The following is a 23,145-nucleotide window of genomic DNA, read 5'->3' on the forward strand; positions in this document are numbered from 1 at the left end:
GAAAAATGTTCTGTATGTGTGATTGTGTAATCATGATGATCATGATTGTATGAATGATGAATGACCTGTATGATTTTTTTGCCAGTGAAAACAACCGAATTGGATTTATTTAATTAAAAAGTTTATTCAATCTGAACTGTGTAGCACAGGAAATTAAAACAGATAATTTATATAAATAAAGAATAAAATCCAAGAATGTTTAGCCATGTTTAGCCAATACAGTATTATGATTTACTGTATTAAAGGCTTTAGAAAAGTCTACGAAGATACTAAAAGTAAACACCAGCAGATGTAGATATAACTTTATCAACAAGGTGAATTGAAGCCATATAAATTGACTGATTTTTACGGAAAACCTACTGATGTTTGTAAAGAAATGAATCAGAGTCGACGTCGTACATGATCCTTCTATTCTTGAAAAACAAGGCAAAATAGATTCAAGGAAACTATCTGCGTGTACGGCTTTTAAAACACAGTGGTCACGTAATGGTCAACCGGCCACTGAAGCGTAGGCATTCACATTGATTTAAGAAAAAAGGATTCAGAAATCGCCAACCTTTTAAAAGTTGCGACACGGACTCTTATTTTGAAAAACCGATGACGCGTGCTAATCTCGTTGCGTTAGTTGAACGCGAGCAACGACACCGTGTCGGATTGGCGGTGGAAAAAGCAGATTGCGACACAGCGGTTCAAAGGGGAGGCTCCGTGCACCGAGCGGAGCGGGAAGTCCACCGAGGCTCAGTTCAGCGGAAGTGGAGCTAGAGCGAAGTTTGTACGCAACAGGTGTCCGCTCCTTTGTGTGCGCTCGTTGTGCGAATCCCGGTCGAACGTGTGTCTGACGTGGTTTCGGGCAGCTCCGGCAAAAAAAAAAAAGTTTCCGTCTGCGAGAGAAGCGACAACATGTCCAACCTCCGACCCAAACTGTGTGTGCTGGAGAAGGGAGCCAGCGGCTACGGGTTCCACCTGCACGGAGAGAAGGGAAAGGCCGGCCAGTTCATCCGGCTTGTGGAGGCGGACACTCCCGCCTCCGAAGCCGGACTCCACGCCGGCGACCGCCTGGCCTTTGTGAACGGGGACAGCGTGGAGGGCGAGAGCCACCAGCAAGTGGTCGCCCGGATACGGGCCACCGCGGGGCCGCTGGAGCTTATCGTCGTCGACGTCGCGACGGCCGAGCTCCTGGAGAAACACGACCTGCGGTGCCGGAAAGAGTTCGTCACCGAGGGGATTCCCTTGCCCGGACGGGACAGCGACTCTGACCGCGTAGACGCGCAGAGCAACGGGACCTCCGGGGAGCCGCCGGCCGCCCCGAGCGAGAACGGGGACGCCGCCTCGGAGAAGTCGGAGAGGCTGAGTGTCGGCTCCAGCACCAAGGTACAGCCACTCACTGCCTCACCCCATCCAAGTTCCTGCCGCCTCAATGGATCGGTCCCTAAACGTGACCGTTCATTGTGTCGTGTTGTTGTTGTTGTTGTATGTTGTATTATACTACTAATCCTAACCTCATGTATGAATCGGAAGTCGTTCCATCGGTCAGCTGTTAGATGTTTTGACCTGGGAATAGGAGCTGGATCCCTACGTGGATGAAATCATGTCCTCTGTCATGTTATCTTTTGAAGCCCAGCACTATTCAATGTCACGATGTTGCTCATCTTCTCACAATCAACTGAGAAATTGGACCAATGAAATGTATTCTCAGGGTCAGTGTTGCAAAACTCCCCCAACAAAGTCCACCTACTTCTGTGTTGCACAATGAGTTTTGTAATCCACAATCAGTTCCTTGGTTTTTAACAGTTTGTATTGGTGATAAACTAACTGGGCAGAAAGTAATTCTTTCGAGACAGGGCCCTTTATAGATAAAGGTCCTCTATAACGTCCTCAATTTGCAGTTTAATTTACATCCCCCAGTACATCCAGAGCGGTTAAATAACAGCTGCCGTGGTGACAGCGTTGCCTCTGACATTTGACAAATGTACATCTTCTCACTATATGTTGACAGAAGTCTCCCTCCCCCACCTGCACTTCCAGTGATCCACTGAGAGGTGACACAGCCCAGCCTCTCGACTCATTCCTGTTCAACAGAGACTTTGTCAGTCTTTCCGCCTCCCTGTTTCAAATTCCCCGGGCAGGTTCTGCTCGTCGGACCAGAGCGGTTTTCCCCGTGATTCATACCCGACCCCATCATTTTCTACTCCACTATTAGCAGATCGCCTTTGAGAGATGCAAATTGGCATGAGATCAGAAATGGCTCTTTTATTGCACTTGGAGGTTTCATAGCGCTGCAGCATTGTTCCATTTGATTGTTTTAACAATGAGCTTTGTGCATAGCACTCCCCAAAACGCTATAGAAGGTCGGGGGGCTCCGACACTACACCGGGGTTACTGTACTTTGACATGCTTCTCTCCTGCGTCTGTTCCAGAGCAGGCCTTGTGAAACTGGTGTTGTTATGGTCATAAACGTGACACAATTTAGTAGTCCCTCTAACTGCCAGTGCAAAGTCTAGGCCCGGATTCTACATGTGGTGGAACCGCTGTAAGAAATGGCTTGGTTCTGGAGCTTTTTCTCCGTGTTGAGAAGAGCAATTGGGTTTATGTAATAGGATACTAGTTTATCGTTCTATTGGGCTCCCCTCGGTCAAAAGGATTCACGGATGAGGTCTAAAACAACATGAAGGTCAGCGGTGAAGCGGCTCATATAACACGGCTCAGAGTCAAGGATCGGATCATCATAAAAGAAAAAAGGCAGCCAATATAACTTTAAAGAGATCCCCAGATCACTTTCTCAGCTGCTAATAGTCTTTGATTATAAGAAAATCTTGTCATTAGTACTCTGTAAGATGTAACATGATGTAAATAGGTGATACTTCTCCTTAAAACACTTCTCCTCAAACTGTTTTTATATGTCTCAGCAACATTTTGTGAGATCACATACGAGCACAGAACCGTACAATGTACATTAAAAATACTAATTTTCACTTATCCTGGAGCCTGAACGCCTCATAATGTAACTGAACTGCCGTTAGTTGGCCTGTGACTTTAGACACTAATGGGTCATTTAGATTTTCACAGATATGTGATAAATGCTGATCTCATACTTTAGTAAATATCCAAAGATAAAGATTGTGTCAGTGTTTCACCCAGGCTTACAGGTTTTTTTTGGGGGGGGGGGGGGTTGTATCGGCACATTGGTTGCGTTGTACGTTAATGATTATTCTATCACTGTTCCTGATTGACGGCTCTCTATCGGTCTGACAGGGCCGTGCACAATGGCCACGCATGTGGTCCGTCGTCACTCTACGATGCTAAACTGGGTGACGTGTTCAGACCAAGTTGGCAGTCAACACCATCCCAAAATCTGAGAAATGTTGGTACCAGCTCACATTTCATCTCCAGTACTACAGGAGATGTGCCAGGGACTCGAGGCTACCAGCGTCCGGTTGTTCCGTTCAGATATGAAACCGACCAAAGCTTCAATGCAAAGACTTCATCCCTGCAGGGACGGTGTCCCCCGGCTCACGGATCCCCTAAATGCCGCCCCTTGTTCCGTGGTTGGAAACCGGAAGTCTGCATCTCTGTCTCATTGTATGCATGCGCCCCGCCGCTCATCCTCCCACCTGCAGTAATGTGAGGATCCCAGGCTGCTGGCTGCCATGCCTGCAGCCTGCAGCCACATTCCTCCCTGATGGGCATCTTGGCAGCACCTGACTGATGGTCTTCCACTGGCCTGTGACACCGGGCCTCTTAGTGGGACACACTCGAGTGGGCCGGCCAGTGTTTCCGCCTCACAATAGTCCCTTTCACGTGTTACCTGTGGGTCGGACTCTGTATCGCAGACCAGGGCGCCGCCACCATGCGTCTTCTCACAGTGAGGCAAAGACTTTAATATCAAATCCCACAAGGATTGTTTTTGACAGAAAGCATGGCCTGAATAAGTATGTCATCATATTATGGTAACACCCTGGCCTCCAGCGACTCGTCCTCCACCACACGGAGGGCCTCCTTCGGTCGCCATAGAGACCCCCGGCAGCAGAAAGAGGCTTTGTCCGCCGTGTTTGCATGCGGAGAAAGGCTTGCAGGCCGGGGGAGGAAAGGAGAGAGGACTCTCACGCCTCAACAAGGAGGCCATGCTGACCCTGAAATACCTACACACACACACACACTCCCACTTTACTCCAGTGTGTGTGTGCAAAGGGGAGCTGGTCACCAGATTAAACGGCAGTTTGTTCTGTACTCGTCGACGTGAAAATGTCAAAACGGCGTTGACAGAATGAGGTCGATCGTAAACTTAACGCGCGTTTGAAGTGTCGAAGGGAGATTTCATCTAATGAGCTTCTGGATTTTTTTAAATGCCATTTCACACCCAACTCATTATATGTACTCCAGTTTACCTGTCAGCACTGGCAGCGTGCCGTGACACTTTGAACCCGAGACTCTTATCTCCTTCCTCATATAAACCGAAGAAAGAAGTCCTTCTGTCGCTTTAACCATCAGAGACGGCTGATCACTATCACAGGAGCTTGGTATCCTGTCACTGTGGGACTCTTTTCAGCGTTGACAATTCAGATATTCATATTTGGAGTTTCTTCCTGATAAGAGCTTAAAAAATAGGCATGGACATAATTATTAGCCGATTACTTTACCGATCAAGATAAACCTGTCAGTGTTCCTCTTGAGACGGACGGTTATGTTTTGAGTGAATTATCCCACTCAACATAAGCTTGATCCAGCTTCTCGTAGTGAGGGTTGTTGCTGCGTTGCGTTGTAGTTGTAGTGTACTGAATGTGTTGGTTGGAGGAAACCGTTACTGTCACTGTTCTTCTCAGCGTTCTATATAATACTTGTATCTTCAGCCACGTCATGCTAGTAGAACAGGCTCAGTGCTGGATGCTGGTCTGACCTCCTCTACCAGGAAAGGATAACACCCCCCAGCATCCATCCCATAGTGCTCGTTCTCACTAAGCTCATGGGATGTGTGATATGCCGATAGCAAATGCTTGGTCAAAATGATGGTATAGGATTTGCATCCAAGGTCGTCCTCTGATGGACATGAAGGGACACAAGGGGACGCCCCCAGTCAGTGGCAGGACATCCGCGTCCACTGCTGCAAGCCCATTTAGAGTTACATTACACCTGTACCTGGGTCTTTTTGTTGTCATTAGCATTGATTATGTGCCCTCTAGAAACCTACAATAGTCACTTACTCTTTTTAGAGTCCCAACATTTTGAGACGAGTGTGACATTTTTAATGAATGGACAGTTCTCATGTTTGAAAATCTCTGGTATCGGAGGCCCTGCCCGCTGGTTCTTTACATGGGCGGCCATCCAAAACCAACTCCATGAAAGCGCTGCTGGCCGCCATCCCACGGAGACCCTCGCTGCCCCACCGCTTCCTCAGTGTCAAAGTCTAAAACAACACGGATACTAAATAGCTCACAGTCCTTTCTAATCCCAGCGATGGAGGAGAAAGCCGTGTAGCTGTTGATTTGACGTTGCAACGTCTTCCACTTGAGGTCAACGGAGGACACGTCTCTGACGCCGAGACGACACAGCTGTGATCCCGCTCGTCCCATCGGACCGGACCGGCCCGGGAAGTTTAAGCTGTCCTGTCTGTACACCTCGAGCTTTGGGCTGGGCCGGCTCTCCTCTAATCAGCATGACTAAACGGACTGAGATGATTGTATTCACAAAGACCAGAGGGAGGTGTGTGGGGAGAAGAAAAGGCCTCGGATAGTTTCAGGGCGTTTTCTGTACGCCTTAAACTTTTTTTACTGCACATGGAGAAAAGTCCAATCATGGCTGGAAGTAAATGGAACCCAAACATGCATTGATTTATTTATTTGCTGTATAATACAATTTGAAGTGTCACAAACTTGTAGAAAAAAGTGATCCCACCTAATTGCTTTATTCATTGATTGTTTCCATTTGTCGAGCACGTGCAGTTGGCTGCTCTTTCTGCTCGGGGCAGTTTCACTGGATGTTGTTCACGTCGGTAACTCGTAGCTTCCTGTGTGTGTGGCGCGTGGCAGCAGAAGATGTTCTGACAGGATCTGGTGAGAGCAAACAAAAGCGTGTTTTTGTGACAAGCACCACACCAATGTGCCGCCCCGGTTCACAGGGTTTAATACTTTTAAATGACTTATTACTTATTTCTCCCCAGCACCAATGTTTCATCGAGTGTCTGAGGGGCATCTGATTTCTTCATGCATGCACACATTATGTTTGTCAGTTGTTAGGGCGGAACCGATGAGGAAACCACTTCCTGTCCTAGTAGCGAGTTGCTCTGTTGCAGATGACTCATTGCTTGGATTTTGTCTCAGCCACTTTATAACCAGAATCCTAAATGTAGCAGGGAGTTCTGTGTGGTTCATTAAGATGTAAAGTACCAACTTCATCTAGGGATGTACAGCATGTCTCTGCAGATGTCATGACCAGATTAGTTTACTACACAGGCATCTACACTGTGTACCTATAGCAGCTTGGCAGTGCTAACGCTAGCCAGTGGTGCCGTATGCTGTCAATGTTCGCTCTCGTATAGGGCTGCAACTAACAATTATTTTAATAATTGATTAATCTGGCAATTTATTTTGATAAATTGAATCTGATTGTTTTATAAAGCATAAAAAAGAGCACTTGAAGGAGACTTGAACTGTCAGAACAACAAATCTTCAGTAGATGGGGGAAAAAAACCCAACTTATTTGTTCCATTTGCCTTTTTTTGACTCTTGTCTCAAGCGTCACCCAAGTGTACTGAAACCTCTCCGACGTATTGAGCCGCGTAATAATCGCACAACTCTTTTATTAATTATCACATTTTATGGATTCATTGTGGGATGTTGTGTAGCTGGCTGCTACACTCTGATTGGTCAGTCAGTGTAAGAGGGGCGGGACTTGGCTAAAGCACGGTCAGTGAGGTGCCTCGCTCTAGCTGTGGATGGTGCTAAGCAGCAGTGTGGAGCTCTACAGAAATGGTTCCAATCCGTCCTCACCATCCACACCTTTTGGAAACGGCTTTGAGATGTAGCCGTGTCTCCCTGTGGAATGGTGTCCAGGGATCGCCATAAAGGTTTCTAATGGCCCACCGCTTAGTGGTTCAAAGTCCTCATCATGTGACACCTGGTCTGATGTTTAACTACAGCGAGGAGCTGTAAAAGCATTAACCTCTGAGATCCGACCAGCTTAGGGGATGTTTGCAGCGCCTCTCGTGCCGTAAACCCTGCATTCCCAGCCCGGCTATTTGTAGCACATCCTGAGCCAGATGTTTACTTCTATGTTGGCACATGATCGGGCCCTCAGCCAGATCCCTCACACTGATGTTTCCTTTCTCTGGTCCCGTTTGAGTGGAATCTCCACCACGCTGCCGGGGCTCTGTGGTTGACCTTTAACCTTTTGTGCAGAATGTCTAATGATGCAGATGTTGCTGTTGATATAACTCTCCGTGGTACTCAAGCTAGCTGTAGTTATTCATCAGCCTCTTGGTCCAGGAAAAAGTTATGTTTAAAGCTTGGTGTTAGTTTTCTTATTGTCAACAAAGGCTGTGAATAAAGCTACCAACAATATTCTTCTTTAAGTGCTCCAAAGATGCACGTTTTGTTTAGAAAGCTGTTTTGCTGACAATGTGGTTTTCCTGTGCATGTTATGAAACTCGAATACTCCGTGTCACCACCGTATTGAATGTGGGTGGGGGGTGGGGGGGGGGCGGTGCGTGCGTGCGTCTGTCTACTGCTTCAGGCCCTTTCTGTGCAGACAGGCATGAAGACGTCACAGTTTGAGCCAAACAAGTCCGAGGCTGGCGTTAGGAAGCAGGAGGCGCAGGTTACATGTCAGACATAACGTTTGGTGTTACTGAGCCCGTCAATCACCTTGATCACACTGTGATTCAAAGCGTTTCATAGATGGAGAGAACATGTTGTGCTAATTGGCTCAGACTGGTGAGGAGAGGAGTCCTTGATTCCATGAGCAAACTCAGAGAGTTCAGTGTAAACGTAGCAAAAGGTATGCGTTTTCAAATGCAACTATGGCCATGCCCGCACGGGGGGTCAGAGGTCACCAATAGCACGTTCACTGTGCTACAAGATGCCTATGAGGCGTCGGGGCTCGGTGAGGATCCCTTTCTGTGTAGCGGGAGTAGTGTTGGCTTTAGGCTTCGTTGGTCATTAAAAGTGACCTGTGTGAGGAGAACTCCCCCCAAGACTCCTTATCCTGCAAGAACCATTAATCCCACTCAAAACGTCTCTGATGGTAACAGTCACGGCCATTTGAAGGGTTGAATTAAAAGTCCGTTTTTTTTAGTTGGGCGGAAACTGTGTGAACTTTGTCAAATGCTGCGTGGACCGAATTCTTTATCTGTGCCTTGTTGTAAACGTTGCGTACCACCGCAGAGGACGTGGCTGCTCAGAGGAGTGCAGCACACGCAGTAATGATGCCTTGTACAGCTGCACCCATAGTTATTGTTATCTTGAGCATGAATCATTTACAGTGGAATTCTAGGGTTTTCATTCAATGACTGAATAATGAGTTAACAACAATATGATCGTTTGTCGTCCAGAGAAGAAATCCATGAACTCCCTTTCCTCAGGTGTTGATTTAAAGCAGCATTACGTAATGCACAGCTGACTCTACAGAAGGTGTTCATTTTACTGTGAAATGTAATGCCTTAATTATCATTAAACTACTATGACCTTATTCTAAATGCACATTTGTGTCTAAAGGTCTGACCATATAGGAGCTCATACCGGCCAGTGGTGTGTGAATGTATTCATTAATGTGCCACATGCTCACATGTAGGAAGACACCATGTGTCAGCAAAAAGAAACTCCTGAGAGCCCTTATTCCATTATATCTCCACCTCAAGTGTGACTAATAAATACATGAAACATTTCCACGCTTCCACATGTTCCAGTGTGGGTGGAGATCTAAAGGTATTGCATGTAGTAAATGCTCGTGATTACTTGACACTTTGCACCTCACCTGTCCCCTCGGCCTTATCGTAGCCAGCAGCCCTAATAAATGCATTAATGCATCCAAAGGTCCGCCATAGATCACACTGACTCAATCAGAGGGGGGCGGCGGGGGGGGGGGGGGGGGGGGGGGGCTCTGCATGGAATCATTAACAGAGGACTGTGGCTTTCACCGGACCAGGAGGGGAACCTTGTGGTTCCCGGTTGGGTCCGTGTCGACAGTTGAGTTCTGTGGCTGTATTTCCTCACGTGAAATGTTTGGAATGACCAAAAGAGACAGAAATGATGTATTATGGCTTTCCAAATTCTGCCCCCCCTCCCCCCAGGCACGACCATATTTAAAGTGTTCAGTTATATTTAGCGCAGAGCTGTGACACCAACTAATTCTCCTGATTGTTGACGATTGTTACTAAAACATGACCACGCCTTATTCGTGCACCTGAACGCTACGTAACAAGAAGCCCTTCAGCAGTCCTTTTCCAATGAAGCCATGCATCAGTGCTGTAAGGTCAAAGGTTAAACCATCTCACATGAGCTAACACTGAAGCAGGCAAACAGAAGGTATTAGCAGAGACCTGCTGCTGATTCACTCAGTCACCTGACGGGCCATGTTCATGACCTCATCGAGGTGTTGTGCTTTTAGGTCTGACTCATTACCATCTGTCAGTTCCAAGTAGAATTCATACGCACGGGGAGAGGAGGGGGGGGATGGGCGTCGCTTAGAGTCAACCTGAAAGGATTGAGTTGAAGTAAAACAAATAAAAGATTAAATCTAAGATTAATTGCATTAAAAAAAGGGAAATGTCTGTGGGCACTAAGTAGCATGATTTAGGTCCTTCTTTGAAGTGATCATCGGCCCCCTGCTGGTGCTGTTTGTCGTCTCCATATCAAAACCTTTAAGCAGAGAATGTCAACATGAACATGTAAAAACTAGAAAAAGGGTGCTCTACTAAGCTCTAATTTTCCCGAATGATTTTCATAATCAATCTTGACATCATTCCAGTTAATTTATATATAAATGTTATATACAACAATGCGTGTATTATAACAATGCGTTTCCATGACTGCAACGGTGTGAAAATGTGAGATGTATTATATATAAGTTTATTGCCCCTTTTTTATTATGTAATATTAATGCAGATTGAAAGGAAAGACAGAGGCTCAGACATGCAGTGGTTCATGACCTGTTCACCGGGACATGTTGGGACACTGTGTCCTGTTGTAGGAAGGCTGCAATGTGTCCCTGTACATTACTGGAGGGGCCCGATGAAGCCTCTCTGTGACCCTTGTGCTCTCCCCTGGCGCCGTGCAGGAGGAGCGAGACGGGCCGCGGCCACGGCTCTGCCACATGAAGAAGGGAGCCGGCGGCTACGGCTTCAACCTGCACAGCGAGAAGACCAAGCCGGGCCAGTTCATCCGAGCCGTGGACCCAGACTCTCCGGCACAGAGAGCGGGCGTGAGGCCGCGGGACAAGCTGGTCCAGGTACGCCCCCGCTCACATGCTTACTCGCACACCTACACCCCCCTTTGCTCAATACTAGGCTGGGAATATTCACAGTTGGAAACTTTCTAAGAGAATATATGGGAATTATTGGGGTGATTTAAGTGTATTTCTGCTCATATATGACAAAACAACGGAGTGACTAGCTGCGCTGGCCTCTCGCATTCTTGTTCTCGACTACATTTAAGTTCCCTGAAAAATGCTTTCAACAAATACCTTCCGCCCCTTTGCAGCCCCACTGGATAGTGTTTGTGTGCATGAGCTGTAATCCTATTACATCCCTAAGAGGGATGAGGTCCTTCTGAGACGGGGCCTGTGTGTCCATGTAACGTGCACATCGTGTTCCTGGGTTTCAACCAGTGCACAAATGACTTTATTTTCTTTATTTGCGGTTAGTGTGGAAGGGGGGGGGTGGCACAGAGTTAATCTGTCTCCTGCATCCCGGGTGGGGGGGTGCAATGACGTACTAGAGCCTCTACATGCTGTCGTCCCAGCGAGGTGGGAGCTTTCAGCAGGACGCGGGATGTGGGAATGCTCGGCCTTTAGTGAATCTTTGTGTGGAATGTAGCCGTACCACCTGTTCGACGTTCACACCCACAGTAAGAGTTGGTGAGTCAGAGAGATTGCAGATGGGGCCCCCACCCCGGATCCTCCTCCCACGGGAATACCTTCGTGTCTTATCTGGCAGGTGGCCTGATTAGTTCCACAGCCGGGAGTATGCTTGCATAGCGTGCCCTGTAATACCAGTTACCAAACACTCTCCAGCCCTGGAAGCATCGCTCTGCTGTCACTCCCCATTCCAATGTGGATGTTGTTTTTACACTATGTGCCCATCGGCTAATGTTAAAGGTTGTGGTCGAAGGACCATGTCATTGGTTTTTCATATGTTAACCCATTTACTAAACTTCTGGAACATGGTTTCAAAGCAGTCTGCACATAAACTGCATCACCTGGAGGCCACAACACGCCTCGGACAAATTGACCTCCTTGTGTCCTCCCTCAGGTCAACAACATGTCGGTGATTGGCATGCCGCACTCCGAGGTGGTCGCAGCCATCAAGGCGGGAGGAGACGAGACCACGCTGCTGCTGGTGGATGCTGAGGCCGAGGACTTCTTCAATAGATGCAACGTGGAGCCCACCGTGGCGCACGTCACCGGTATGACGCACGCACGCATGCAGCAGCTGATCCTCAGCTAGTTCTGATTCATCGCACTGTATTTTCCTATTTAAGGGAGTATACGTAATGAGATTCTGAGATGACACACACACACTTACAAGTACAAAGTAAATGAATTGTCTTCTTTTACCCTGTAGGACCTCTTCCTGAGCCGGCATCAGAGAGAGCATCAGAAGAGAAGCCGCGGAAGGAGGTTAGCACACACACACACACACACACACACACACACACACACACACACACACACACACACACACACACACACACACACACACACACTCTCTCTTACAGATAGTAGTCTGGAGCCCCACTGATCCTCTCTGGATGTTCCTGGTAGCAGATTAGGAGTTCTGTGTTGTGTAGCACTGCTGTCTTCATGTCTTTCCTGCTTCAGGGCTGCACTGTAAAACTCTTCTTGATTCTCTTCACTGTTATTAACTCAAATAAATCCTGCATTCTCTTCTAAAAAAAACTCTCCGGTAGCTCATTTACGCTACATTTCATTCAGCTGAGGCCTTTCTCCGAAGTGACTTAGACAAAGTGCATTAAACCAAGAGGGTTCAGACCCAGAACCACAAGAATGCCAATATAAAATGTGCTTTAAGTAAGTGTTATCCTAAGTGTGACTGATGTGCTACCGAGTCCAGGTATAGTCGGTAGAGGTGTATTTTTAGTGTCTGCTCTCCTGATGTCATTGGCAGGCTCATTCCACCATTTAGGAGCCAGGATGGCAAACAGTCGGGATGTTGAGTGTTGAGAGGGCATGGACCAAAGGTTTGACCATGTCCAGGATGTAGACTGGACCCGATCAGTTCGCTGAACGCTACAAAAGTACCAATGTATTGAAACTGATGCAAGGACCGCAGTAGTGTGGGTGAATTCAGGGCAAAGACCAGTCGAGCTGCTGCTGCTGCCTTCTGAAACGCCGCAGGACATTTTCTCCTGATGTTGTGCAGCATGCAGGAACGTGTTGTTGCTGTAGGGTTGCCAGTGAGGTCACACTAGTACTAGGACAGTGTTGTCAAAGGCAATGTTCAGGTCGTTGGTGGGAGATTTTCCCTGGAAGTAAAAAGTTCAGTCTTGTCGGTTAGTCTTGAGGTGGTGAGCTTCCATTCTGTATTGGAATTCCACGGACAAAGGAGGGGATCTCTTACATATCTAGAGGCTGATTTCAGAACAAGGTCTCCATTTTTTTCCCAGAGCTGTATAAGATGAATATAATTGGTTCAAGCACAGAACCTTGTGGAACTCTGTGACTAACGTTTGAGGTTTCATTGTTTACAAATGCAAACTGGGATCGATCCGATAGGACTTAAACCAGCTGAGTGCGAATCCTTTTTCTGATGCTTTCCCAAGGATCTTGGATAGAGAGGAAAGGGAAGGTTATTAATGTCTTTAGTTAGCCGCCATCTCTGGATCCATCCGACGTGTCGCTATTTACTGCAGTAGAGGCTCAGGCCTCGTCATCACAACTGCAATGAATCCAAACACTGGACGTTTGGAGTGGCAGGCATCCTTCGTTTGATGTGCATCATTCGAGGGATGACCCTTTGATGAAGCACTGTGTACTCACCAGCATGGGACAAGTGGATTGGCAGCTCTGGTGACATTGTGGCTGACCCTTCACCATGGCAACCAGAGCTCATCAGTGTGAGATTCTGTCTCTGTTCCTCCCCTCTGTGTCCTGGAGGATCATGGGATTGAAGTGGCATTAACTCTGAGGGCAAGTTTGGGATTACGCTAACGAGCGCCGCTCTCTGAGCCTCACGTTCTACAACAATCACTCATTCACCAGCGTTGCATAACAAGCAGCTCACACCGACCTCTGACCTTAAGTGTACTGATTAACCCACATTTAAAGAAGTCGATTGAGCTTACATTCCCCATGTGAATTCTGAGTCTATGCAGAGAATAGCGGTTCAACTCCAACCGTTGTCATCATTCACCTGAGTGATTAATTTGGTTTTATGCCAACTAGTAGTTTGCTTCATACTGGTTTTAAAAATGATAAAACGTCAAACTTAATATTTGCTTCAGTCCCAGTCCCCACTGAGGGACTCTTCTCAGGACATTTTGAATAGTTTTGCTGTGTTTGCCCGTGGATTTTATCTTTATATTCTATTGTTAATGTATTTATACATTATTTTCCCTTGTTCCATGTATGCACCACCCACCATGACAATGTCCTCGTATGTCCAACATACGCGGCTAATAAATGTTTGATTTCTTGCCATTTAGCCTTTTAAAAATATAGCGCTTACCTTTAAGCATCTGTACTAAAGGGGAGGTCAAAAACGTGTGTAACCAGAATAACTATCTGCAAAAAATCTAAATTTAAGTTTTTTTTTAATAATTGAAACAACTGGAGTGAGGGGGTTTTATAGGTCTCTAATGTATTCATGGTTAAATAATGTTGTATAAATCTATTAAAGCCCTTTTTTATTGATCATTTGAAATCTAAATGAGGCCCTCAGTGAGGAGTGCTGCCTCCTGCTGGACAATAACTGCACCATCAGAGCCATGAATATCCTGGTTTCATTAGCATACATTCTTACCTTCTGGATTGTGTTCTCATCGGATCCCAGTGTGAGCGTCAGGAACACAATATGTTCGACTTCCAAAATAGAAGGCTATGGGTATATAGAATAAAAGGTTCCTAGCGAACAGATAAAAACTCGTGTAGACTTCCAACTAACGCTTTGTAGATCAGTCGAGGGACTGTAACCACTTCAGAAGAGCTTCTGTGTAGGAGTTCTTTCCATCGTCGACATGTCCCCCAGTGTGACATCGTAGCAACCAGCTGCCGCAGATTAGTTATTTGACACGGCTTTGTACACGTCACCCGAAAGACCAAATGTCCTCCTTTTGATTGGCCGAGTTGAGCCGTCTCGTTTCATGTGAACGTTTGTTTCATATTTCCTCCGTGGCAGGCAGCAGCAGAGAGGCGGGCTAAAGTGTCGCTGAGCTCGTCGGCCTCCAGCGCCTCCTCCAACGCCTCGCTGCCCGCCGCCAGCAGGGAGCTGCCCGCCGCCAGCAGGGAGCCGCCGCCCGCCACAAAGGTACACACGTTGGAACCCGCTTGCAAGCCCTCTTCTTGTCAATAATTATGCTAACACTTGACCTCAGGAAAGGCCGCTTCATTCCTACGGCAATTATATATAGTGGAAAAATATAGAAAAAGTCAAACGATGCATCTGAAGTGTATGTGTGTGTCCAGGGCGCTGCAGGAGACGGGCTGAGTCTGCCCGCGTCACTGGCCGAGGCCAAAGAACGAGCCCGGCAGAAACGAGCTGCCAAGAAGGCCCCGTCTATGGACTGGAGCAAGAGGAATGAACTGTTCGGCAACCTGTAAATCATCATCATCATCCTCCTCCTCCTCCTCTTCACCCTCAGCACATTGGCCCTCCTGACGTGTCGGGTCCCTGAATGGGACTTTTCACTTGACACAGTGTTCATTCGGAACATTTTAATCTCATGTTCTACAGTATTATGATGATTTCATTTGTTTTGATTTGAGGGCGTCACACAGGAACGAATGTTAATATATTAAGTAGAATGTGTAGTAGAGAAAATAGTAATGTACAGTTTCACATAAGAATGCATAGAGGGGTGTTAGCTGAGTTTAAATTTGATTTTCAATGAGTTTGATTTAAATTCTTTTTGTCTGCAATCAGCAGCTAAAATGAAAAGTATGCGTTATAGTCTGTGTACAGGATGAAGGCAATGCATCCTGGGAACAATCCCACAGTTTTCTCCCAGCTGAGCTTTCTCCTTTTTCCGCTTGGCTCTTAATTGTACATATGATTAAATGATTTCCTCCTCAGTGAATAGTTGATTCTGCTAAAATGATACGAGACTTTTACTACATGAAACTATAAAAGGAATGCGTATATGAGCAGTGACAAATAAACCCTTTGACATACTATTTATTTTGTGTACTGTTTACATGGTATAATATTACTATATTCCACAGAACACTTTAGTTTTCAGGACTTTTTTTTTACCTTCTGTGACTTTCAGTGATCTTTTTTGACCATTAATACTGTTTTTGTTATGGCTTTTTTGAAGATGCTGTACTTTGGCCTTTTAACAAACTAGATCATTATAATTTACTAATTGTTTGGCCTACAATATACTTTTTTTCCCAACACAACTTCTGCAGATGCACCGTTACATGAGCCACTTTGTTATTGGACACACTGTACCCCTTACCCAGTTTCAGAAAAACAATTGTTGAGTGGGCAGAGGGCTGTCGGTCTGATGGTAGGTCCTGTTAGTGTATGAATGGGTGAGTGATGTCATGTAGTGTTAAAGCGCTTGGAGTGGTCAGAAGACTAGAAATGCGCTGTACAAGTCCATTTAGCATTGATCTATGACCTTTCTAACACTACGCAGCCGCACTTCACATATAATGGACTAACGATACTGTGGCTTGCTCTTAAATGACTTTTTTTGATGACACAATGACTGGATTAATTGGATATTGGATTTTTTACTGACTTTTGATAGCACTTATGGAAATATTGCTACACAACATTTAGGGATATTCAATCCTTTAACTATTTTGGACCCACTAACTTTTGAATTTGACTTTACTGAAAAGTAAGGGAAAATGTATATTTTATTGAGACTTTGACCTTTTTGGAAAAATACAATTCTCTTCAATTATTCCAAATGTTTTCACCACACAATCTACCTAAATACGGCTCTGGAGTTGTGTGAATCATGTGGCAGCAGCAGACGTACTCTACTATTTAAATATTGTCTGCTTTGTAGTAATTGCAGTGGTCTTCAAGTAGTCTTGGAAACCGTAAGTTGCTTAAAGCGACACTGTAACATTTTATTTATTTGCATTCCCACGGCTAACATGGGACATCACAACAAACACGTCCTCAGTAGAAATTGTCTTTTTAATCATTTCCAGGATTAAACAGAATTCAATGGAAATGTTTCTGGGAACATTAATACATCAAAATAAAACCAAATAACTAAAACGTGCTAAATCCTGTTTTGAAGTAAACAAAAACTCACTCTTTGGAGACGTCCACACGGATGTTCTGCCTGCAGCGCTTTGGGAAGGATAGAAGATGGCTTCCGTACCTGCTCACACATGGACCCGCACAGGAAGTGGAGGATGGCATCGGGTCAAAGAAGCAAGGCAAACTCATGAATTCAAAATGTAAGAGCAGGTTCAACTGATCTAAAGCTCAAGTCCGATGTCTGAGATATCTGCAGTACATCTAAACATCTAATCTCACAATGCTGCTTAACAGGCTCATCAAACACTGCAGCAGCAAAGGGGCACCACGCTTTAGTTTTAGAGTTTTAGAACGCACACATAAAATACTATTTGAATTCAGGTATTCAGCCTCTTAACATAATGACACCCAGTGTTTCCTCTACTATTATAACCCCCCCCCCCCCCACACAGACCTGAATGCTTCCAACAAACAATCCCTTATTTTGAGTAAAGAAATAACACGTCAATTCATATCAGGAATATGCTGCTTTAAAGACAATAAAACCGAAACATATATACATGACAGTTTTGCTAATATACACTGGAAATGATTTAGACAGTGAATAGGAACTCCATTTGTTAAAAAACAAACATAGAAGTATAAATATACTCAGTATAAAGATATCTGACTACACACGTACACAGTGCCACCAAACATTTACACATAATATGAATACAAAGGACCCTCATTCCCCCCACACACACACACGCAGACACACACAGTCAGAGACACCGACACACACACACACCGACACACACACACACACACAACGTTCCCGGGCGCATGTCCTTCGGCGAAGTGCTCGCGTTGGAATACTGGGCGATGTTGTGAGAGGTTGTGCAGGAAATCCTCACATGTGCCCCCAGGGTTCAATAAAGTGTCTATTTCAGTGGCGAAGAGGAGCGGAGCGCTTCTCTGCCCCCCCCCCCCCCCCACAAGACTCACTCCAGCATGGCGTCCAGCTGGTCGGCCAGGTCGTCGAACATGTTGCCGATGTCGTCCAGGATGTTCCCCGCCGCCTTCACCGAGCCGCTGCCACTGGGGGAGGGAGGTGGGGGGACAGTTAGACACAAAAACAAGTCATGTAACCTACTCACCTTGTTATTACATTGGATGGGAGACACACATTGTATACTATATGACCTCTTTAGTGAGGTCACACAGGTCATCTGGAGCTCCCGACAAAAATAACAATGCAAATATCTTTGAGCCCCTGCGGTCGCTCTTACCTGTCCACGCCGCCCCCGTGGGCCAGTTTGTTCTCCACCACCTTGAGGGCCGCCTCCAGCGACGTACTGGTTTGCTCCAGCCTCTTCTGAGCGAGCACCTCCAGACCGGCCACGCCAGCCGGCGACGTTGTCACCGCCCTGCCCGCCGGAGCCGATGCGGTGTGCGAAGGGGGCGGAGCCTGGGAGCACGGAGGGGGGAACGCGACACTCTGGACCAAAATGAGGTTGAGTCCTGAGGGACGATAAGTGAAGGATTCATTCACTCATTCATTCATTCATTGACGCTGAGGATCTGGTTGGTCAGGGGTCAGGGGGTCGGGGGGGGGGTTTACCTGCTGAAGATGCTGGCGCCTTGCCGGGCTGAGGGACTCTTGATAGGGACGGACCGGACGCTTTCTGTGGACTCTCTGGTTTGGCCCTCGCTGGCTGCAGGTCCTTGGCCACACGCGTGTGCGCGTGTATGAGGCCGGCCAGCTTGGGGGAGACTTTGTGAATCTGGATGCTGGTTAGCTTCGGAATGGCCGTGTGTTCAGCAGCTTGTTGGCTGGGAGACGCTTGTTTGAGAGGACTGGACGGCTTGGAGGACACTGGAGGCTTGGGGCCTTTCCCGAGGGAGCCCGCTCTACGGAACACACCCCCCGGCCTCTGGGCCTCCTCATCGCTTGGCGGGGGCTTGTTCTCTGCGCTGGGGGAGGCGGCCTCCTCGGGCGTCAACAAGTCTTTGGGTTTGTGTCGTCTCTTCACGGTGTCCGACTCTTTCAGGTTGAACTCGGGGAGCTCCAGGCTGCTCGGGGTCTTGACCACGGCGTCTGGGGCAGCCGCGCGGGGCCGCTGCTTGATGGTGAGGTTTCCTTCTTCGGCGAAGGGGAGGTGCCCCCCGGAGCTGTGCTTTGGAGACGCCGTGGCGCTCATGGACGTTCTTTCACCTTTCCTGGGATTGTCTTCGAGCGTTCCCTCTAGGCCTCCACCTCTTTGTCTGGCAGCTTCTGCTTCCGTCCTCTCGCTGCCTGTCCTCCTCAGGCCCCCCACGCCCAGAGCAGGGACGGGTTTGTAGTGCTGCAGGAGGACGTGAGGACCGATGGCGTGTGGAATCGTCGAGGAAACGGGGATGAATATCGGGGAGACCTGGACGTGAGTCGGCGGCATGTCTGTCCTCCGGGACGGACTGCTGCTGCTTCCCTCTAGCCGGGCCGCGATGCTCCTTACGCTGCCAGCGGCCTCTGGCTCCGCCCCTTGTTCCAGCTCTGCCTCCACCACCTCCCCGTTGCCCGGTTGGCGTACCGGGCTGCCAGTTACCGAACTCATCCTTTTGGGCGGAGGCGGGGGCGGGCCTTTGCGGCGGGATCGCACGGCGAACGACTGGCTGCGGTTGATGTGCCGCTGGGTCCCCGAGGCGCCCGTGTGGCCGCGTCCCGGCCTCCGCGACAGGGTGGCGTAGGAGGGAATGGCCGCGGAGGAGGCGGCGGTGCAGCGGGCAGCGACGCTGTCGTCGCCGTCTTCTTCTTCTTCTTCGTCGTCTGGCTCGCCGTCGGACAGGGCGTAGCGCGTGAGGCTCTGGGCGCGCTTCTTGTGTGGGGCCCTCTGCGCGCCGTCGGCGGGGCCCGGTCTGGGCAGAGGGACCGCTCCCGGCAGAGGTTTGGAGAGCCCCCGCTGCGGCCCGCTGACGCCTCCCGCCTGGCCGTGGAGGTAGCTGAAGGCCTGCTGTGGGGACGGAGACGTGGGGGAGGAGGGCGGGTGGTGCTGTGCCTGGTGGAGGCGCTGAGGGGACGGGAACGGCTTCACCTTTGCTGGGACGGCCGGGTAGGCGAAGCGAGGCATCTTGCTCGGGGTCAGCGGGGGTGTCAGAGGGGAGAAGGGGAGCTTGTTGGGGGTGGCGCAGCGGCTCAGGTGCTCCCACATCTCGGGGGGCGGCCTCTGCTTACTCTTGCCGGGCTCCTCCCCCGCTCCGCTGCCCAGACTCTCCTCCGAGCGGCTGCACATCCTGGCCGAAGACGCGTGGTGATCTTGGGAATTTCCAGAATTTGAATTCCCAGAATTCCCAGAGCCACGTGAACGCATGCTAATGCTCTCCTGACTGACTGACATGGCAGAGGGCCCGCCCCTGATGGCGAATGCCTCGGCAGCTCCTCCCCCGGCCCTGCCCATCATGGCACTCTGAAGCTCGGCGCTCAACTCGCTGTCCTGGAAGGAGAGAAGCGCCCTGGGGGGGCGAGGGGAGGGGCAGCAGTCGTCAGGAGCAGCCTGTATATTGTGTGTTGCCGTGTGTTCGATGGACACCGTTTCCAGGGCGGCGTGAGGGTTCCGTCGGAGAGTCCCGCCTCCAGCTTGGTCGGCGTGGTTACGGGAGCGCTGGAGGTCGCAGAGTCTCTTTACTGCTAACATCAGCTTCTTCTGGTGGCCTGAAAGAAAGTGGAAATATACGCTCATGCACTGTTGATCTTAAATTTTAAGTAAATCAACTTTAAAAGTTTACAAAATGTAATAAAACTATTCAGCTATATATACGTATTTTGTAAATAAAGAATGAAGGGTAAAACAGGGATAAGCTTCATTTTCTGAGGGAAGAAGAACGAGCCCCATCAGGGGGAGGGATTCCTCACCCAGTTTGGTGATGCCGATCTCCTGCAGGTCCTCCCACGTGATGTCCCTGACGATAGTAATGGAGTCGTAGCCGTTTTCACACAATCTCTTCTGGTATTGAGAAAGTCCAATCCCACTGAGCCACTCCCCCAGGTCCGCCTGAGGGGAACAAACACACAACACACAACACTGATTATTATTTAAATTCTACAACAAACCAGCTCATCAGTGTGCAAACATGAGACGCGTTCCCTCACAGGGGTGAAGGCGGGCAGCCACTCGGGGATGCTCAGCTTGCCAATCTCCATGGAGATCTTCTTCCTGTGGCCTGGTTTGGTCACTCCGATGGCCGTCAGGTCCTAAAAGGACAAAACACAAAGCCAAAACAAGTAGCAGGTGAATACAAAATAATCAGAACAAAATGTGTATAATGGCAGAGTGTGTTCAACAGCAATAATGGATCTACATTTGAATAATAAACTGGAACACACACACCTCAGGGGTCATCCTGCTGATGGTGGGTACATCATATCCTGCATTGATGAAGTTGGATGTGTACTGCTGCAGCTGGAACTCATGGAGCCATTGGTAGATGGCCTCAGAGTCCTATCAACACACAGGCAGGAGGCTCATGAGCTTCCATGGGGAAACAAGAGTCCGTCTCACAAAGTCACAGCAGAGAGGGATTAGTAATCACTGAACATACGGAGGGGAATCCGTTTTTCATACTGTCACACTGGACAAAGAGGATACACATGGAACAGATGTGTTTCACAGTGACGAGCCAGGAAAAAGCTCTTAGTTCTCCACTCACCTTGCCCTCCAGAAGCTCCTGCGGCCTCACAAAGCCCTTCTGAGGGGTGCCGTTCACCTGCCGACAGGAACCACCTGGAAAACACACACCGGGACACACGTGACACATGTGACGCTGCTGCAACAAGAGCGAGTTAAGAATCCAGTTGCATTGACAGCTCTGGGGTCTCTCCAGGGGAGTGACGCGTGTTTTCCAGATGTGATCCCTCCCAACGCGCTCAGGACGCATCACCACAGATCTGTGAGGAATGCTTCTTTTGCCCCGAGGCGAGTGTCTTCATTCTCTCTGCTCATCCAGACACTCCCCAAACGGGGGTCCGTTTGCCATGCAGCCACCATGGAGAACCCCCCTTAACATTCAGCCAGAAAGGGCCTTAAATGTTCTACAGAGGCAGGTTGTGCTGGTACTATTTCTTGGCGTAGAGATTTTCCCGGAGTTTGGTGGTCACGAGGTTGCCGGGTCCGGTACCGTTCTGATTGAACAGAGACTCTTCCTGATACCTGAGCTCATCCAGCGCTACAAACACTGCAAGTGAACTGAGCAGACGCACAGCTGTTGGGACACGTCTATTGATGTACAGACACACAAGACATATTTAGCAGCTGTAAACGGGCCAGCCTCCTGTTTTATACTAAGCTAAACGTGTTCTGACCCGACACCACTTTGAAATTCAGGTTGTTTTAAAAGTGCAAAACCCTGGAGGCCGAAGAAGCTCGCTGCTTATCTTTCTCTGTTGGTTCTCTCAGATTATCTTTGCTTCGGCCTGAAGGTCCGGGGCCCGTTGTCTCTTAAGCACCAGGTAGAGAAGTATGTGGCCTCAGGGTCAAGACGCAAAGCCTTTGGCTTGTTACGCCGGTTGCATTTCACAAAAGGCCTAAAATTATGAATTTGGACTCAATGTTAATTATGAATACAAATCTACAATGAAGGGGTGTTGTTTTGTAGACATGAAGAGCAGTATAAATATATAGTAGTATAGTAATAATAAGTAGTGTCAGCTGACCAGGATCTTTTCCTCTCCGTCACTCCTAACGAGCGAGTGCAGCAACGGAACAGACGTGAAATGTCTCCGCCACAACGAGAACATGAATCCTTACCCCTCAGGAGGAAGGAGAGCGGCACAGCTCTGGATGTTTGGCTCTTCATCCTTCCCTCCGCTTATCCGTCACGCAGACCTTTCCCTGAGCTTCTCTCCTTCTCCTTGGTTTAACAAATGCGTTTTGCTCTTTCTGCTCCCGAGCCCTCCCTCCAACTCCTCCAGTCTCTCCCCCTTCTCTTTAACCCTCCTCCGCTTCATCCGGCATGTCACTCACAGCCCCCTTCTACACACGTGCAGAGCACTACAGCACACACACACACACACACACACACACCTTGCGCTGGCATGCAGTGTTTTCTGAACTGAGGTGATTGGGAGCTTTTATGGGTTGTGTGCTGCAGAGAGTTTTTTTTAGAGTGTGGTTTTATTGGTTTCAGTGGTGAGGTGAGGTGAGGTAACCCCCGCCGTCCACATCTCATTTCCTTCTGGACTCTGTAGAATATTTTGTAGCTTTGGTTGTGCAAACAGTCAAACAATGATATAAATTAGAAAAATAAGTAATACTTAAATAAAAAGATGAGTAAACAGGTCCTTTTTGTTAAATGAAAGAAGTCATAATGGATTCCATACAAGCAACATTATCCAAACTGTTTTTAAAGGAAAATGAAATAATTGACAGTGTGCACTGTGTTCCATAATTGGAGACAGCTTGGAGATGTTCATGGAACCGCAAAATGATTACAGCTTATCTCCCACAACTGGAAATGACATGAACCTTTTCATTGTACTTCTACTTTTTATGATGTCGCTAAATATTTTTTTAACAACT

At 48.1% G+C, this 23,145-nt stretch overlaps 2 protein-coding genes across 4 annotated transcripts in view; one reads left to right on the forward strand and one right to left on the reverse strand.

Moving 5' to 3' along the window:
• The first annotated feature begins 605 nt into the window (after nucleotides 1-605).
• Nucleotides 606-15,560, forward strand: nherf1a (NHERF family PDZ scaffold protein 1a). The gene is made up of 6 exons (XM_037462929.2): nucleotides 606-1,371; nucleotides 10,267-10,437; nucleotides 11,459-11,612; nucleotides 11,771-11,826; nucleotides 14,564-14,692; nucleotides 14,851-15,560. Exons 1-6 carry the CDS (start codon nucleotides 901-903, stop codon nucleotides 14,983-14,985), a joined length of 1,116 nt encoding a protein of 371 aa, XP_037318826.2. The 5' UTR covers nucleotides 606-900; the 3' UTR covers nucleotides 14,986-15,560.
• Nucleotides 15,561-16,525: 965 nt separating this feature from the next.
• Nucleotides 16,526-23,145, reverse strand: part of LOC119212488 (caskin-2-like) — a 35,967-nt gene continuing 29,347 nt past the window's right edge. For all 3 annotated transcript variants that reach the window (XM_062559845.1, XM_037462928.2, XM_037462927.2), the window contains 7 exons: nucleotides 21,278-21,351; nucleotides 20,959-21,069; nucleotides 20,721-20,822; nucleotides 20,484-20,622; nucleotides 18,216-20,282; nucleotides 17,884-18,115; nucleotides 16,526-17,692 (listed from right to left, as the gene is read on the reverse strand). In XM_062559845.1, the coding sequence (XP_062415829.1) occupies nucleotides 17,596-17,692; nucleotides 17,884-18,115; nucleotides 18,216-20,282; nucleotides 20,484-20,622; nucleotides 20,721-20,822; nucleotides 20,959-21,069; nucleotides 21,278-21,351 (2,822 nt within the window). In that variant the 3' untranslated portion in view covers nucleotides 16,526-17,595. The remainder of the gene's footprint in view (nucleotides 17,693-17,883; nucleotides 18,116-18,215; nucleotides 20,283-20,483; nucleotides 20,623-20,720; nucleotides 20,823-20,958; nucleotides 21,070-21,277; nucleotides 21,352-23,145) is intronic.

The sequence above is a fragment of the Pungitius pungitius genome, chromosome 21 (assembly GCF_949316345.1).
Source record: "Pungitius pungitius chromosome 21, fPunPun2.1, whole genome shotgun sequence".
Lineage (NCBI taxonomy): Eukaryota > Metazoa > Chordata > Actinopteri > Perciformes > Gasterosteidae > Pungitius > Pungitius pungitius.